At 39.5% G+C, this 19,611-nt stretch overlaps 1 protein-coding gene across 1 annotated transcript in view; it reads left to right on the forward strand.

Annotated features, from left to right (window-relative positions):
• Positions 1 to 18,074, forward strand: part of ankrd13c (ankyrin repeat domain 13C) — a 40,227-nt gene extending 22,153 nt beyond the window's left edge. The window contains exons 4-13 of the mRNA XM_026930669.3: positions 3,209 to 3,294; positions 5,857 to 5,902; positions 6,614 to 6,680; positions 10,782 to 10,926; positions 11,024 to 11,155; positions 11,246 to 11,407; positions 13,726 to 13,805; positions 14,028 to 14,126; positions 14,308 to 14,408; positions 16,343 to 18,074. Of these exons, the coding sequence (XP_026786470.1) occupies positions 3,209 to 3,294; positions 5,857 to 5,902; positions 6,614 to 6,680; positions 10,782 to 10,926; positions 11,024 to 11,155; positions 11,246 to 11,407; positions 13,726 to 13,805; positions 14,028 to 14,126; positions 14,308 to 14,408; positions 16,343 to 16,473 (1,049 nt within the window). The 3' untranslated portion in view covers positions 16,474 to 18,074. The remainder of the gene's footprint in view (positions 1 to 3,208; positions 3,295 to 5,856; positions 5,903 to 6,613; positions 6,681 to 10,781; positions 10,927 to 11,023; positions 11,156 to 11,245; positions 11,408 to 13,725; positions 13,806 to 14,027; positions 14,127 to 14,307; positions 14,409 to 16,342) is intronic.
• The last annotated feature ends 1,537 nt before the right edge of the window (positions 18,075 to 19,611 follow it).

Below are 19,611 nucleotides of genomic sequence, written 5' to 3' on the forward strand. Positions count from 1 at the left end.
AAAGAGAGAGAGACATGGAAATGTTGCACATGCTGGGGCATTTGCAGGCAGATGGCAAAATTTGTAGCCCCCTGTAGAAAGATAGCAAAGATAACAAACCACTCCTGTCGGGTCGCATCACCTCTGATTAAGCTGCTTGGTTGGACAAGGGCCCGTATGGGCTTCTAATTTTGAAACACTGGCTGAGTTAGGAGTTTGGCACAGCCATGTCCTGATGTTTTGCCACTTTGTACCACCACTGAGGTTACAAGAGCCAAAGCCTGCCCAAGGATGTGTTGCGTGGCTATGAGTGCGCTACATCTTTGGATTGGACTGGATTGGACACTCTTCACCAATCTTGCCTGCTCTTGCACTTACTATTTTTGTTTTTTATCCACCTTGATATTCTCTAATGAACATTGTACTATTTTGGAAACTATAAACAATATCCTGAGCAAACAGCATTTAATGCCCCCTACGCTCCAATGCCAATCAATCCTTTCCTGTGAGCTCCATATTTGTTTGCTTACACCCACAAGAGTCAAATCTGCCCAGTCCCAAGACTCCCATGGGCTCCTACTCCCGATATGCACCTCGAGGCCAAGGAGTACCCAAGAGTGGGCAATTTCTACAAAGGAGCACCCAAGAGTATAGTACATCTTCTGGACATTGTCTACCAAGGAGCGCCCAAGAGTGCACTCTACCTACCAAGAAGTGCTCAAGAGCGCCCAAGAGTGGGTTACATCAGGCAAGGAGTACCCAAGAGCTGGCAGCGTCTATAGATGAGCACCCAAGAATGAACTACATCTAACAAGGACCTCCTGAGAAGTGGTTGACCTCTGACAAGAAGGGTCCAGGAGTGAGTTACATCTAGCAGGGAGTGTCCGAGAGTGGGCAGTGTCTATCAAGGAGCACCTAGTAGTGTCCAAAAGCTGGTGACGTCTAGAAAGGAGTACCCAAGAACCTTCTATGTCAGACCAAGGTTGTCCTGAGAGTCCACCATGCCAGCCTACACTTGCATGAGAGTTTGCCTTGACTGCCAACCTGTGTCTAAGAACTTGCTGCAATCCAATATTTTTCTTTCTTTACTTAATCTGCTTGTTGGTCAGCCTTTTAAACCTCAGAAAATGGTGAACCTGCAGAGTGAATGAACATTCTCAAATCACATTTATTATATTTTTTTAGAAGGCCAACCTGAAGCATTAGGCAATGCTATCTGTGTGATAAAATGAACGTACACTGTGTACTGGGTATCATGCCACCTGGGCCTGACTGCCATACTTTTTTTTTTTTTTTTTTTTTTTTTTTAAATTTGGTGGATGAAAACATGTTTTTTCTCCTTCGATTGTTCCCCAAGGTCAGCTCAAGGAGTTACCTAATGTTACAGATTTTTTTGAAGACTTGCTTGAAGAGACTATGTGAAACTGTCAAAGGTGTTGTTTTTGTGCTGTGATGTAGATGAGCTACATTCCTTCCTAAATCCCTGACGTAGCCTGTTAGACCTTGACTGACATCTGACGCAAGTCCAACTCTGAGTAGATGTCAAAACATCCAAACTAAGCATGTAATTTCTCAGTACTTTGGTGCAACTGAGTTTATTTAAAAACAAGCTCATATTAGTTCCCCTGGGCTCCTCATCGCAGGGTTGCTAAGCTGAATGCTGTAGAGCTAAAGAGAGATCCTGCTGCTGCTGTTCTGTTCCTGCAGCTTGCCAAGGTCATTAGTTTATTCCGTCTTTTCCCGGTAAATGTCTTTTATTGAATACCTTAAAGTTAATTAAAGCTGAACTGAGATATAGTTGAAAATGGCATTTTGTATTTCATTTATAGATGTGATATTTCTTTAAACTGGTTTGGATGGATTCGCACTAGGGGTAGAAGATATGATAATATAATCTTATCATGATTGTCAGTATACATTTTCCTAACCATGTTATGATTAGAAGTATCACTTCTGCAAAATTCACTTCCTAAATTGTAACTCGGACTAATGGGTAGCTAATTGGATGTTAACATTTTCACTTTTGATCTTTTCAAAATGTTTTTAAATGTTATTTTTTTCATGTGGTTTTCCAACTTTCATGTTAGTAGTATTTTTAGCACTGTTGAATGCTCGATTCTGCTTGGTCAGTAGGCATTGATAAATTTTCCATAACAGCTACTCTGACAGTCATTCTGGCTTCAGGGTTTCATCATTTCTATAGTAGCAACTTGCACAATGACTTGTGTTAGTGCTTTGTTGCAGTCAGAGGTGAAGCTGTAACTTTAAGTTTTCACACACAGGGACAAATCTTCATGATGGGGAAGTTTCTGGGTTATGTGACAAGCTGTGTTTTTTTTTGTTTTTGTTTTTTTTTTTTTTAATTAACTTTGCGAGACAAAAAACGAGAGGTTGGTGAGTTGAACAACTGTTTGTAGGTGTTATAATGTAAATGATAACAGGAAGTAACATTTTCGCAGACGTTCCACAACATCAAAGGTAACTATAAGTGGAAAAATGTCTTTCTTTAATAAATAAATTTGACGGACTGATGCTGTGTAATAGGAATAAAACACTCCAGGATGTAAATAAATCAAATACTCATCTTCACGGTGGTAACAGTAACTGTGACTCACCCCATTCCATCATTGATTGTTTTCCTGTAACAAAACACCTCTATTTCATTCCGTACATATTACCGAGCAATACTTGAGCTATACCTCACAGGAGATACATGAAGATTGCATTCGGTAGTATGGCTTCATTTGGAAGTCCAGAACAGGTTCATGCTGCTTACCAAGTGATTGATGTCTGTGCATTAAAGGACCTCATTGAACTTGCAAACGAATGCATGGACATTGATCCACCTGCAGCCGATAGCTGAAGGGCTTTGGACTGGTAAGCTGATTTTCCAATGAAGTTACGGTCACTATTGACTCATTGGCACTTTTCACATTGCTATAATAAGTCCAAGATGGGGGGGGTTTGTTATATAGTTTGTTATTTTGTTTGGGATAGTCAGAGTAGGTGTGCTATTTAAGTCTGCCGTTGCAAGTTAAATTTGATATCTTTATAAAAAGATGCTAATACCCAAGCACTTCAGTTCGCACGAGTGGACTGTATAGGTAAAGTCTTGTATCATTATAACTGCAAAGTTTTGCGCTCCAGAGCTTACTGAGTGTGTGGGAAAGTCGATGAGCTGTGCAGTGTGAGAAGCGTCTGACCCGAGTGCACGTCTTTGTGTTTGCAGTCACAGCACTGTTGCGGAAGCTGAAGCAGCAGTCCAGAGAGAGCGTAGAGGACAAGAGGCCTCGGCTCCTCAAAGCCCTTAAAGAGGTAAGCAAATCTCTCACACAAGCCCACTTCAGCTCCCTGTTCACTGTCTAGTGAGCGAGTTTACATCCAGTGTGTAGTGCACTAGATGTTAAGTGCAGGACAAGTTTAGTTTGAAAGCCGAGCACGTAGCGTGTTGTCTGAAAAAGCTCCGGGTTACCCTTGTGCAGCCATGGAGCCACTCCAAATTCCTTTGGGCAATCTTTGGTTTGACACGCCATACAGACACAGACACACACACACACACACACACACACACACACATACATTTGTCTTACTATCCTTGTGAGGACTTTCTATTGATATAATCAGTAATACAGTTAATAAATGTATTATCTAGACCTGACCTGACCTTAACCTTAACCTCAGTAACCAAAAGGAAATTGTTTGTCCCTTTTTAGTTAAAAAAAAAAAAAAAAAAAAAAAAAAAACTAGTTTTCCTCATGGGGACCAGCCAAATGTCCCCACAAGGTCAAAATTCAGGTCAGATATTCCTGTCCTTGTGGGAATATTTGGCTGGTCCCCATGAGGAAATCTGCTTTTTACAAAAACAGCAAGGCTATTTTTTTAAAACTAAAAGAGCTGAAAGATTTCCGCCATGATAAAGATTAAAACATACCCTCACACACAAACAAGAAACACTGCCCAAGGGTAGTACCAACTGGAGCTAACGGTAGCCAGGGGCGGAGCTAACAACACTGTTGCTGATTGGTTAAGCATACCATGTCACGCAACATGCTAAACCATGTACACAAACACTACATTTTAAAAAACAGACAAATAAAACTAACATTTACATAACAAACATTATTTTGTTTTTGATTATGTTGTCATATTGCTGTTGTTGCGGTTTAGAAACTGCAGATCTGATAAAGAAGGGAAATTTTAGAAAGTGCTGGAAAACATTTTGGATATTCTTTTGTCAAAGGCACAGACCCAGGACAATCTGGAAAAAATCTTGAAAAGGTCTGGATTTTTTTTTATACAAGGAAAGGCCACGAAGTTTGTAGTCTAAAAATATATGTAATTACAATTTTCCTCTGTGTTATTATTATTATTATTTTATTTATTTATTTATTTTTTTTGTAAGAGGGAGGAATGTATATTTCTTTTGGAGATTATAGCTCTATTCAGACTGGATTAGTTTTATGGGTGTTAATGTAATTATTTTCGGGGTATCCCTGGGTATTTCAGTCCTGTCTGAATTTGCGATGTCACTGTGCGTGCACATGTCTGGAAAGATTACTCTGTATTTTCAGCTTCTATAAAATGACCAGAAGAAATACTCAAATAATATGTATATCCTGTGTGATCTGGCATGTTGGTAAAGATTGTGTTATATCCTGTGGGTAAAGAGGTTTTGTGCTTTTTCTTCAGTGTAAAGTCACTTCAGGAAGTGATTGCCTCATGCTGAAACCAGGTATTTAAACCAGGAGTTTAAAACGTGGACCAGTACAATATAGAAATAAAGTGTCAGAGAAGCGACGCTTCCAGGAGTTTTAGCAAAGTTATTGAGTTCTTAGCACAGGTACTGCCTACTAATATATTATGGTCATGTGACCTATATAATGAACAATGATCAAGCACAACCTTTGTGGCCATGCCCCCTACAATAAGTGCTTATAATGAAGGTCAAAACAGTCAGTATTTGTATTGTATTTTAGTGTGATGAGCATGCGTACATCATGAAGACATTCCCATCTCTGTGTTTTATACGGAGATCACGTGTCCTATGCAAAATGATCATAATTACTACAGACTTCCTCCGGGAACACTAATTAAAGGACACAGTGTGTCTGGAAATCTTAGCCAAATAGTCCAAATAGTACTTAAAAATGGAATTCCAAAATGTTAAAAATAAAATGTGGGTAAGTCCTGTGTCTGCAATGACTGTTTTTTTCCTTTGTCATTATAGTTGATGAAATTTAAAAATCTTTTGTCCACGAGCTTGATGAGTCATTTCATTGAGGCTATGAGAGATGAGCTGGTTAACCAAACACTGTCAGATGAACAATGTTAATCCAAGCACTTCCTCTATGCTGAACTTCACAATGGAGCCACGTGCCTCAACTTTTATTTTCATTTCTGATTGTTCCAGACATCTTCCAATTTGGAAAAGAAAAAAAAAAATGAACGGTCTGTTTTTTCGTGTTCAGGCTGGTTCTTGTTTTGAACTTTGCTGTGAAAAAATGCTGTTTGTGTTCTTCAGAAGCACGGCATCTTTAGTGTGCTGGATGAACACGCACGCGCACACACACACACACACACAAAACTCCTGGGAAAACTACAATTTGCAGCATCTGCTGTCTGAGTGTCACTGAGACTTTGGTCATTTAAAGGCTGACTGTGTTTATATTGTCTGTAAGAGAGAGAGAGAGAGAGTGCGAGAGAGTGCTGGGTTTAATATGATGGAAAACCTGAATCCACTCTTCCCTTTTGGGAATTATTTATATAACATTTAATGGGTATATCATTTATGTCATGAGATAATAAGCAAGTCACAAATCACAATTTTTATCTGATGGAGCACTTTATTGTGCGTCTATTTTTATTTTTACTTTACAGCTTGGCGACTTTTATTTGGAGCTTCACTGGGATTTTCAAAGCTGGGGTAAGTTTATGTATTTATAAATTCCTGAAACGCAGATGGTGACCCTTGTTTAAGCAACCCACATAATAACAGCAGTGTACGTGTGTGTGTGTGTGTGTGTGTGTGTGTGTGTAGCTTTACAGCATAATAATACAGTCTGAATTTTAGCAGACGGTGGCTGCAGCTCAGGACAGCAGTCGAGTGTATTAGAGTGAGGAAAGTGCAGCGTAGCAGAGTGGGATTACATCAGAGGGGACATCGATGGCCAGCTGGATTACAGCAGCGAGAGAAAGGGGAAGAGAGGGATGGGTGGGGAAGGGAATAGAGACAGTTCAAAAACACACAGAGGGAGTGGCGTGGCTGAGAGCGCAGAATTTTGCACCTCCTGGTGGTCAAATTGTGGCACTTCAGCTCTTCTTTCTGTTTGTTTAAATCCCAGCACACCTGAGAATCAATGATACTTAAAAAGGAAGAGATATTTAGAAAGTTCTGTAACGTTACATATTCAGTTACATTCCTAGTGTGGTGATTTAATATCTACACAAACATACACACACACACACTATTGATCTCAGTAGGAACTGTTAATATTCTTATAAACCTCTGTGTGGCAGGTGATCTACTGAAGCAGGTTCCTTATTTAAACTGTGATCCTTCTGTGCTCCATGTGCTGTTAAAGGAAATGGCTGAGTTTGTTCTCTCACTAACGGAGGTTTTAATTCTTCCCAACAGTGCCTTTACTCTCTAGAATTTTACCCTCGGACGCTTGCAAGATCTACAAGCAGGGAATCAACATCAGGTCAGTACTGTGATAGAGAAATGCTGTTTTGTGAGGAACTTTGTTTCTAAGCCAGACCTTTAGATTTTTGCTAAAGTCTTTGGGATTTTTCTTTAATAAACTTAGCTAAGCTTTTTTTTTAATGTGGTGCTATAAGTGTTTTACAGTCAAGTGACACTATCTTGCTTTGAGATGTTTGCACAAAGTTTGTTTTCCTGCTGGAAACTGGTGTACTGAAGTGTGGAGAGCAGGTTGAAACCTTATATTCTGAAGCTTGTGGCCAGAAAAGTACAAAATACACTATATAGACAAAAGTATGACTATCACACCCATACAGTCAGGTCCATAAGTATTTGGACAGTGACACACCTTTTGTATTTTTGCCTCTGTACACCACCACAGTGGATTTGAAACGAAGCAATAAAGATGTGATTGAAGTGTAGACTTTCAGCTTTAATTAAAAAATATTAAATTAAATAAATATTATAAAAATAGTATAAATAACAAAAAATATTGCATTAACTATTTAGGAATTACAGCCTTTTTTACATAGACCCTCCATTTTCACAGGCTCAAAAGTAATTGGACAATTGACTGATAAGCAGTTTCATGGCCAGGTGTGGCCTGTTTCCTTGTTATTCCATGACAAATTAAAGAAAAAAAAAAAGGTCTGGAGTTGATTCCAAGTTTTGAATTTGCATTTAGTAGCTGTTCATGGGAACTCTCAATATGTGGTCGATAAAGGTGTCTGTGCAAGTGAAGGAGGCCATCATTAGGCTGGAAAAAACAAAACCTATCAGAGAGATAGCAAAAAATTTAGGAGTGGCCAAATCAACAATTTGGTACATTCTTAAAAAGAAGGAACGCACTGGAGAGCTCAGCATCAGCAAAAGGCCTGGAAGACCACGGAAGACAACTAAAGTGGATGATTTCAGAATTCTTTCCTTCATGAAGAAAAACCCCTTCACAACATCTAGCCAAGTCAAGATCACCCTCGAGGAGGTAGACGCATCATTGTCAATGTCTACAATCAAGAGACGCCTTCATGAATGTAAATACAGAGGCTTTATCTCAAGATGTAAACCACTGGTAATGCTCAAGAACAGAAAGGCCAGATTAAACTTTGCTAGAAAACCTTTAAAAAAGCCTGCCTGTTTCTGGAACAAGATTCTTTGAACAGATGAAACCAAGATTAACTTGTACCAGAATGATGGGAAGAGAAGAGTATGGAGAAGGAAAGGAAGTGCTGATTATCCAAAGCATACCATATCATCTGTCAAACATGGTGGAAGAAGTGTTATGGCATGGGCATGCATGGCTGCCAGTGGAACTGGGTCACTGGTGTTTATTGATGATGTGACTGCTGATAGAAGTAGCAGGATGAATTCTGCAGTAAAGGCCTGACAAAGCATTTCAAAGGAGGTAACTCAGCATTTGGTGATGTCCTTGGGTCCCACACTTCAGACATTGACTGCAAAGGATTTGCATCCAAGTATTAAAAATAATACTTACAGTTATGATTGGTAGTTTGTCAAATTACTTGACAAAAAAGTTTTTTGTTTTTAAAAAAAAAAAAAAAAAAGACTGTAATTCCTAAATGGTTAACGCAATATTTTTGTTAAACCCCTTGAATTAAATTATGCACTTCAGTCACATCTTGATTGCTTCATTTTAAATCCATTGTGGTGGTATACAGAGGCAAAATTACAAAAATGTGTATGTGCTTGTTGAACATCCCATTCATCCCATTCCCCCTGACCATGACACTCATATGTGCTCTTCCCATTCCAGATTTATTCTCCTTTGCTGTTATAATAACCTCCACTCTTCTGGGAAGCTTTCCACTAGATTTTGGAGCGTGGCTGTGGGGATTTGTGTTCATTCAGCCACAAGAGCATTAGTGAGATCAGGAACTGATGTTGGTGAGGAGGTCTGGGGTGCATTCAGCATTCCAGTTCATCCTAAAGGTGTTCAGTGGGGTTGAGGTCAGGGCTCTGTGCAGGACACTCGAGTTCTTCCACTCCAACGTTGGCAATCCATGTCTTCATGGAGATCGCTTTGTGCACAGCGGCATTGTCATGCTGGAACAGGTTTGGGCCTCTTAGTTCCAGTGAAGGGAAATTGTAATTCTACAGTAAACAAAGACATTCTATACAATTGTGTGCCTCTACCTTTGTGGCAACAGTTTGGGGAAGAACCACATATGGGTGTGATGGTCAGGTGTGCACATATTTTTGTTCACATAGTGTATATCAGAAAGCTTAGACAATTACACCAACAGTCAATTGTTGCAACATCCGATTCTTCTAAATCCCGCCTCTTGCATTGTCCGCTTCCTGTGCTGGGATTGTCTCATAGTTCTTTTTATATGCAGCCCATATAATAGGAAAGGAAGAAGAATATCCAGCAATAGAGATTTGTAAGAATACAGGTGAAAAAACAAAAGTCTCAGAGGCTTCACTGTTTCCTCTGGTTACTCTAGTGTGTTACTCTATACTGACTTATCAAACGTCTGATCGGCGGACTGCGGTCTGGAAACACTCCCCTTGCTTCATCATGTTTGTAGTGTAAAATTCTCTTATAGCAGGTTTTAGCAAGATGATTTAGCAAGATGTCTCTTTGGCCTGATTTTCCTTGTGATGGACAGATGAAATGTGAGAAAAATAGCCTGTCCAGCAGTGATCCACCGAAATGGGGGCACTTATACCTCACAAAACCTTGATGATGATGATGACAGCCATTAGCATTCACAAATATTGATCATGGAATTACCGGAAACAACTTTATTATATGGTATTTATTTCAGTTATCAGTTTTTATGACATGCTCCAGCAAGACTAATGACATGTGGCGTCATCTTGAGTGTGTGTCAGAGTGGGCTGAAGTGGAAAATGACTCGGTATCTCCATGTCAATCCATTACCCATAACACCCCTCTTCGAATGATGACACTGAATGTTCTGTTTTCTGTATGTGGCTCCAGGGAGACATTGCCTAAATGCTAACTGTAACGACCATTAGCCATGACTGGAGAAACACCTTCCTCCAGCGTTAAATCGGCTACAGTCAATACTTTTAGCTCAACAGTATGAGTCTGAAGCATTTCCTACTACAGCTGGAACTGATAGCACAACAGGAGTAGATGTAATAATGCTTTCCATATGTATTACACTATGTTTTTTTTACAGGCGGATTTTCTTTTTTGGAATAATAATGAAGATATTAATGCTGTGAAATAACAAAATACAATTATGCAGTGACCAAGAAATGTTTGGGGGGAAAAAAAAGAAAATTATTTAATATTTCAGATTCTTAATAGTGATAAAGCTTTGCACACCCTCTGACTTTTCTTAAAGTTCCCAAATAACTCAATCTCTGCATTGCTTCTACTAACTTCTGAATGAAAACTACTTGTTTGCATAAACAATTTAATTTTCTGTAAAAGCTACTTATGAAGAATATGTTAGGATTCCAAAATAAAACTATACATAGGCATTAATTACACTATTTACATTTTAATGAAAAACTAAATATAATATTTAATCTAGTTTGTGCAAAATTTTGCCTGGATGTATTTTTATATTGTAGATATTTTTTTTCTTCTATTATATAAATTATTTATATTATATTATTTATATTTTATATAATTATATATATATATATATATATATATATATATATATATATATATATATATATATATATATATATTATAAAATATAAATAATATAATATAAATAATTTATATTTAAATTAAATTAAATTTTTCAGAGCATTTTTTTTAAATCGATCTCATCCGTGGGTGCCAATAATTCTGAAGCTGACTGTATAGTGAATAGGAAGACACACAATAAATTTAGGATTCAGCCTCACTTCGCTGGATGGAGCTTCAAAAAAAAGATTTTTATGTGTATTCTGGGTTACATAAAATGTAGCTTCATCATAATTGCGTAAATAAATAATAAAGCTAAAAAATGTACATTTCTGATCAAATGTAGCCACCTCATGACTTTTGGTTCTAAAAGGTGACTATTGCACCTTTAAATAGAACCGGACTCCACCTTTGTTGTGATGTGTGTTTGTGTGAGTGTAATGTGAATTTTGTCTTGCTCTCTTCTCTCAGGTTGGACACTACTCTCATCGACTTCACAGACATGAAATGCCAGCGAGGAGACCTGAGCTTCATCTTCAACGGCGACGCCATTCCGTCCGAGTCCTTCGTGGTACTGGACAACGAGCAGAAAGTGTACCAGCGGATACACCACGAGGTCAGCATGATCACACAGTTTACTCACATAGATCTTTCAGTGGCAGTATAACGAACGCTTCTTACGCCGTCCTGTGCTCCTGACGCTCATATTTCAGGAGTCGGAGATGGAGACGGAGGAAGAGGTGGACATTCTGATGAGCAGCGACATTTACTCAGCCACCCTGTCCACCAAATCCATCACCTTTTCCCGAGCACAGAGCGGCTGGCTCTTCCGCGAAGACAAAACCGTGAGTTCTTTTCCTGTGACGGAAAATGTGAGACGTGCCAGAGTTGTCTCATTTTCAAGGTGTTTGAGGATCAACTTGATTTGATTGCAGGAAAGGGTCGGGAATTTCCTGGCGGATTTCTACCTGGTCAACGGCCTGGTTCTGGAGTCGAGGAAACGGAGAGAGCACTTGAGCGAGGAGGATATTCTGAGGAACAAGGCTATCATGGAGAGCCTCAGCAAAGGAGGCAACCTCATCGAGCAGAACTTTGAGGTGAGCTTATTTTTAGCACTTAGAATGCTGACACATTTTAAAAGATGTTGCTTTAGGCTTTAGTTTACACCAGTCATTTGCGGGGTTTTTTTTGTATCCATGGGAATAAATTCAGCATTGTTGCTAATTGTGCTGTAGAACCCTGATGTTGTGTAGAGATGAACTAAAAATCTGAAAATACCTGCATTTTTTCCCCCTGTGGTTTGGATTATGGCTTTATATAAAAGCAGCTGATGACGTCAGTGTTGTGATGGACACTGTGTGCCGCGCTCTCGTTTGCGTTAAAGCTGTACAGCTGGCTGATGAAGGGGTTTTTTTTTTTGGCAGCTCTCCTTCACTTGTAAGTGAGAAGTCTGTTTCCTCTTCTGCTTCAGTTTTTGGCTGTTTTCCATTGTGCGACTTGGAAATTCCCAGGAAATGGTCAACTGCTTATTCAGCAAAACTGGACAGGACTCTAGCCAGTGCACAGATCTCACAGGTGTGAAATGATATTTTTGTTGTCAGTTTTGCTACACTGACAAGATTTGAAGTCTCTGTAGTAGATAATAAAGGAATCACTCTCACTGGTTTTAATGGAATGACTCTCTATAGAATGTTCTGTAGGCAAGAATTTCACCGCGTAGCTGACCTGCAGTAACACCAGATTAGCAAATTCATCCCATTTTCTTACATAAGAAGGTGACAAAGAGCAGCTCTAATCCCCATTGCTGTCATTATTAACCCAGATTCCTGCAATGTAGAACAGCAGGATCCTCCGCTCCTTTTAAAAACAGAGTCACGCTGAGACACGGCTAAAAATGATCTACATCTACCTCAACCCTCTTTCTTCTACATTAACACCTTCAAGTGGAATAACTAGTCTAAGATTTTAGTGTAAATACAGCATGCCTTACTGTCACTAAACATAGCTTTTGTCCTTCTACAAACGGGCCAAATAAATCAGTTTGCAGAAACAGTTAACAGATTTTTAAGTTCTATGGACTGATCAACTTTGGTGGACATGATGCCAATAAAGTCTCTTGCATTATTTATTCATTCATCTTCTGAAACTGCTTTATCCCAGTCAGGGTTGCAGTGGATCTGGAGACTATCCTGGGAACACAGGGTGTGGGGCGGGAATACACCCTGGATGAGACCCCTGTCCATCACAGTTCACCATTCACACACACATTCTCACACACACATTCTCACACGCATTCACACATATACCGCGCATAGCCAGTCCACCCTGGTATGTTTTTGGGAATTGGGAGGAGGCCGGTGAACCTGGAGGAAACCCACATGTAAACGGGAAAAATGTGAAACTCCACACAGGCAAAAACCCGAGATCAGGATCGAAGCTGTGCAGCAGCAGCGCTGTCCAAAAAGTGTTGTTATATAACAAACAGAAACGTATAATTGTTCATATGGTGAAGTTTTCTGTGAGGAGACGTTATTTAGTATTTAGGGAAGGAGTCTCCAGTGTCAGTGTCAGCTTTGTAACAGTCAGCGATAAAGCTGTAACTTTAGGTTTTCCAGCATGGGACACTTTTTAGGAAAGAGGATGTTACACTTAGTGGTTTCTCAGTGACAAATCATGAGTCATTTCTTTTGTCTGTTTAAAGCTGCTATAGCTTGTAGGAGTGACTATCAGGGACTAAATTGTTTTTAATGGATTTTGCATTAAACGGAACTATAAATGGAGAACGTAAGTATGACGTGTAGTTCTCTAATAAATATTAAGGTTTAATCACTGGCAAATTGCTGTGATATAAGAGGAATAAAACACTTCAGGATGTGGTGTTGTACAAAAAATAATCATCTTCAGTTGCCTTCTGATGACTCTTCCATGCAGATCATGTTTTGCAAGCAATGCTGGAGAGTAGAACGATGCACCACCACTCCTGTAGTTAAACCTTCCTGCATGTCCTTGCCATTATTTGGGGATTTTGCTTTTCCTTTCTGCCCAGCATACAGGAAGTTCTATGTGACAGTCACATTTCCCCAATGTAGCCTTTTGTCTTTTTGTAATAATGCAGTACACTTTGTATTACTGCTAGTAGCCATGTTGTGCAGGCCATTTAAAAGTAACTTTCCAGTTGCTTGGACTTTCAATTTCTCGTCACATCACATAAAATGAAGCACCAATCCAAACGAAAGGACAGAGGCAGCTCAATCACCAGCTGAGCATGATTTTTAATTATTTGAGGCTTTAAAGGTACTTAGTGAAGATGCTGGAATGGAGCTGAAGATATAACCCTGCAACGTAAACTGCTTCTACATTTTTTGATGAATTAAACATACCATTTTGTGTCTCTGTCTTTTTTGTGTGTCTGTAGCCGGTGAGACGCCAGTCCCTGACGGCTCCCACTCCGAACACTATTTCCTGGGAGGAGTACATCACAGCTGAGACTGGGAAGTGCGTCTGATGTTCATTTTTTTTTTTCATTAAACCCTTTTTAAAACAGCACAATATTGATTTATGTTACAGTAAATCAAGGATTTCATGCTGTAGCAGTGCTGAAATATGGCTTTTATAAAGACTAGCTCATTTCTTCTCTCTTTACTTTGATGCTTTTTCATTTTCACACATCATCTTGAGATTCCTCATGACTTTAACATGTGAGTTTCTGTCTTCTAGAGCTCCTCATCTTGGAAGAGAGCTTGTGTGCAAAGAGAGCAAGAAGAACTTTAAAGCCACTGTAGCCATGAGCCAGGACTTTCCTCTCGGCATCGAGTCGTAAGTGACTCTGTGTTTTTTCCTCTTTTTAATTCCATACTGAGAAAGTGATGTATTCTCACAAAGTGCTACCCAAATTTCCTCTAATGTCAGTCATAATCAGTAACATCCACTGTGTGCTAACCTGCTACTGTAGAAAAAGTCTTTTTGTTTTTGAAATGTGCTTTATTTCTGTTCACAGGTTATTAAACGTTTTAGAAGTGATTGCACCCTTCAAGCACTTTAATAAACTCAGAGAATTTGTTCAAATGAAGCTCCCACCAGGCTTCCCAGTGAAATTAGGTAAGATAATGACAATATTCACAACTGAGGACAAAAAAAACCCCAAAAAACAACATAAGCTCTCCGCTTTTGTGCACAGTGAGAGAAAAAGCATCATCAAAGTTTTGGTACCCTAGATTACAGAGACTCTAGCAGAAACTCAGAATCAAAGAGAACATATTGAGTGAGTTTATCTACATTTATCTAGTTTATCTAAAATCTAGAAAGTTTAAATCTCTACATAATGTGGCAATATACGCCAATCAGCCATAACGTTAAAACCACCTGCCTTATATTGTGTACGACCCCATTGTGCCGCCAAAACAGAAGGTGTGCTGTGGTATCTGGCACCAAGACGTTAACAGCAGATCCTTTAAGTCCTGTAAGTTGCGAGGTGGGGCCTCCATGGATCGGACTTCTTTGTCCAGCACATTCCACAGATGCTCGATGGGATTGAGATCTGGGGAATTTGGAGGCCAAGTCAACACCTTGAACTCTTTATGATCCTCAACCATTCCTGAACAATTTTTGCAGTGTAGAAGAGCGCGTTATCCTGCTGAAAGAGGCCACTGCCATTAGGGAATACTGTTGCCATGAAGGGGTGTACTTGGTCTGCAACAATGTTTAGGTAGGTGGTACATGTCAAAGTAACATCCATGTGAATGCCAGGACCCAAAGTTTCCAAGAAGAACATTGCTCAGAGCATCACACTGCCTCTGCCGGCTTGCCTTCTTCTCATAATGCATCCTGGTGCCATCTCTTCCTCAGGTAAGCGGCGGACACGCACCTGGCCGGCCGTCCACATGATATAAGAGAAAACACGAATCATCAGACCAGGCCAACTTGTGACACAGGACAGGGGTCAGCATGGGGACTCTGACTGGTCTGTGGTTACGCAGTCCTGCTGTGTGTTCTGACACCTTTCTATCATAGCCAGCATTAACCTTTTCAGCAATTTGTGCTACAGTAGCTCTTCTGTGGGATTGTACCAGACAGGCTAGCCTTCGCTCCCCACGCACATCAGTGAGTCTTGGGTGCTCACGACCCTGTCGCCGGTTCACCGGTTCACTGGTTGTCCTTCCTCAGACCGCTTTTGGTAGGTACTAACCACTGCATACCGGGAACACCCCACAAGACCTACCATTTTGGAGATGTTCTGACCCAATCGTCTAGCTCTTGTCAAAGTCGCTTAGATCCTTACGCTTGCCCATTTTTCCTGCTTCCAACACATCAACTTTGAGAACTGACTGTTCGCTTGCTGCTTAAGATATCCCAACCCTTGACAGGTGCCATTGTAACAAGACAATCAGTGTTATTCACGTCACCTGTCAGTGGTTGTAATGTTATGGCTGATTGGTGTAATGAACCATTTTAAAGAAGCAGTTTGAAATACTGCTCACTAAGAAAACAGTAGTTGCAGTTAAAGCATTCACAAGCCTCCCTTTTCTCTTCAACCCACCCCATCCTCTACATTTGTTTGCTTCCAAGTTGCCTTTTTAGAGCTTTTAAGGAGAAGGTACAGAGCTGAGTGTCTTGGGCAGAGATTATTTCTGGGCCAGAAAAATGCAAATTGCCTGTTAAAAAATAAATAAATAAATAAATAAATAGGCAGTAGCCTATTGTGCATCACAGTTATTCCAAAGTCTGTTTAAGATCATATGATTGTTAGAGGTCAAAAACACATTTAAACCTAATTTGTGTATTTTTTAAAAACTACGATGGTATTATTATGGGACTAAAAACACTTATAAACATTATGAACTACAAAAATACAAACAAACAAATAAATAAATAAGGTAATCTTTTCATTTTAAAGGGCAATAAGGCTTTAAAGAAACCCTCATTCAGTCCAAAAACTGATTTCCAAAAAACGAAAATTGGACATTTGTCACTTAGGAGATGATCACAATTAGGAGGATCAAACTGAAACCTCTCACTTCCTGTTTGTTTTCCAGACATCCCCGTGTTTCCCACCATCACGGCCACTGTGACGTTTCAGGAGTTCCGCTATGATGAATTCGAGGAGTCCATTTTCACCATCCCAAACGACTACAAAGAGGATCCCAGCCGCTTCCCAGATCTCTGATCCAGCTTTCTGTTTTTTTTTTCCTCTCTCTCTTTCTGCTTCTATTCTCCTCTCCACTGCATCTCCATCTCTTATCTTCTTCGGATGTGACGCTACAGGAAGCTACCATCATCACATCACTTCATTGAGCTTCGATACGAGACGCCTCTGCGGGGCTGAAAGACACAAACAAGGGTAGAAAACAGTTACTCTACGCGCTGTATTGGGGTAAAGGGATTGCGCTGTACTGACATTGTAGTGACACTTTAGCAGACTACGGGACATATAAGCGGAAATTAAAAGACTTTTTTGAAGCCAATAGATTAGCCAGGAGCACAAGGGAGCGGGACAGAGCACCACCCTAATGCACTACATCACTCCGCACAGTGCCGACGCCCCGAGGCTCCAGCCTAGCTCCTCTTCTTCAACACATCCATCGAGAGTGAACGTCCTCCCCTCCTCAACGCTTCCATGTTACTCTGGCAGGAAATGTGGCATTACAAGTTCTCTATTTATGTTTGTCACGATTTCTTATACCTTTGTTACACAACTGTACTCTTCACGTTCAAGAAAACCAATAGAAATTTGAGGAAATGACCTGAGTATAATTTTGCGTTGTATGAAACCTGTCAAAATAATCGCTATGTGCTTTTTACGGATAAGAAGATTCTCTGTAAATACCTCTGTTTGGATTTCAGTCCCAGAGCAGGGCGTGACGAGCTCTGCAAACGCTTCTGTTACTGCTTCTTTTTTTTTTTTTTTCCCACCCCAATTTCCCACTTCATGTTTTTGTGATTCTCCTTTTCATCCTTGACTGCACGGGACCACACGAGTTCCCCAAACAGCACAGGTTTTATTTCCGATCACACGTTTCTGATCATTTCCTACGGAATTGAATAAAGGATCAGGCGCTCGTTTGTAAATGCAGTGTACAGTTTGAGATAAACCTGTTTAACAGAGGCACGACTTTCAGTGGACGATGCGCATGTTATTTCTCACATTATTATCCTCATTTTTATGATAGATGGATGTAGATATATACAACATTTTAGATTATACAACATCTATACTGACAAACCTGTTATGATTGTATTATGTAAAAAAAAAAAAAAAAAGTTTTAGGAACAGCCCATGAGATGTAGATGGGAAATTCCTTAACTGGATGTTTTTTATTAGGATTTTTTTTGTTGTGCAGCTGAAGTGGAGAGAAAAAGGAAAAATGGTCAAATTCACACCAGCAAGCAACATGTCTGAATTTGAATAGAATTTTATTTATGTAACCCTTGTTTTGTTTTTTAAATCTACACTGGATTTCTGTATTTGGGGCTCCAAGGGGTCAGATGTTATAAATGCTTCCAAACCACACTACTGGTTAGTGTGGCGAACCGGCGCCTGCTTTGTTTATCCTTTTTTTTTTTTTTTTTTTTTTTTTTAAACTTCACAGCTTCAGGACTTCTTGTTTTTCTTGTTTTTTTTTTTTTTGTTTTTTTAGTTTGCGCCTTAAACTCCAGACCTGGTTTTCACCCGAACACATGGATAAACCAGTTGTACAGCAAGAACCTTGTATGCCACACTTTTTCCCCCACGAGGAATTGTACTTAATAAAATGTCTGCATACCAAATCGCAGTGCTTTTGATTGTGCGTTTTTTAGAATGTTATTTTTATGAATTGCCATGTTTGTGTGTTTGATGAGCTTATGAATGAACCCTGCAGTCAAAAAAACAATTTTTATGCATCTCCTTCACCCCTAATGTACAATTGGCTGTTTAGGTTTAGGTCATATTTTCAGTCAAAACTTTCACTGTATTTCTGAATAAAAACTGAATTGTGGGCGGGGTTATGTATGAGCTCAGTTTATTATGTCACAAATGCACTCTATTGCTTAAACCAATCATTGTTGGATATGCAGATTATTAGAGGACTTGGTGCTAATAAACGTAGCCATCATGCTGCATAGCTATCTAGCTAATTAAGATGTTAGTCATGAGCAAATTGACAGGTTTTGCTGCTGTTCAGTAAATCACTAAATCACATGAAGATGCAAATTGAGACTCAGGTCCTGAAATCCCACTTGTATTAATATTTAATGAGGCTAAAAGTATAGAGATGTTCCTAGGCCATTCGTTTCTTGAGCAATAAATAACAGATTAGGCAATTTATTTCCATTCCACATAGATTATTGTTGAAGATAAGGGTTTTTGTTATATTTTTTTAAATCCCTCTCTTGCCTGCTCCCTGTGGTGACCCTCAGAAAACGTTACACAGTGAAAAGCAAAACGTTCATTAGATTGCTCTTGCGTTGCTCGATCTTTTCAGAGAATTGGATCAGCAAGGGATTGCTTTTATAAGAATTAAACGCTGACTTTGTTTCAGAAGTGAATGTAATTCCCTCTGCTGCATTGCATTTCATTTCCATCATTGTGTTGCAGTCGCGCCACACTGAAATGCAAACACTCTTAATCACAGCCCTAAGCTGCACTCATTAATGGGGGCGTTCCTGTCCATATAATAAAACACCCTTTATAATTCATTATCCTTTTTTTAACCCTTAATCAAGCTTTTCAGAATTAATATTAATAAAACATGATAAATGTATTATCACTAAAAATATTAACAGCTCATCAAGCAAATTCTGACCAATCCCACCCATTCCATTGTTTTTGTACATGTCCTAATAGGCTTATTTGGTTATAATGCCCAAAAATATATATATATAAAAAATTTGTGAATCACAGCATCCCTGACCAGAACAAAGCATTTACTGTAGATCAGGCGTGTCTAATCTTATCCAGAAAGGATCAGTGTGGGTGCAGGTTTTCATTCCAACCAAACAGAAGCCACACCTGAGTCTACTGAAAGCCAAGGTTAACTGATTAAACAGGTGGAATCAGGTGTGGCTCCTGCCTGATAGGAATGAAATCTGCGCCCATGCTGGCCCTTTGTGGATAAGACTGGACACCCCTGCTGTAGATGAATGAACAAATGCAGTAAAAACATTGTGAAGCAGGAGCAAACTGCTGTGTCCAGCACACTCCTGTGTTAGTCACTGAGCCTTACTTAATCCCATGAGCTTTATATCTGACTGCCAACGAGACAAACGACCTTTTTGTTGTATCCCACAGGGTCTCAGGCTCGATGCACAGCTCTAGTTGAAGAAT

The sequence above is a fragment of the Pangasianodon hypophthalmus genome, chromosome 11 (genome assembly GCF_027358585.1).
Source record: "Pangasianodon hypophthalmus isolate fPanHyp1 chromosome 11, fPanHyp1.pri, whole genome shotgun sequence".
Taxonomy (NCBI): domain Eukaryota; kingdom Metazoa; phylum Chordata; class Actinopteri; order Siluriformes; family Pangasiidae; genus Pangasianodon; species Pangasianodon hypophthalmus.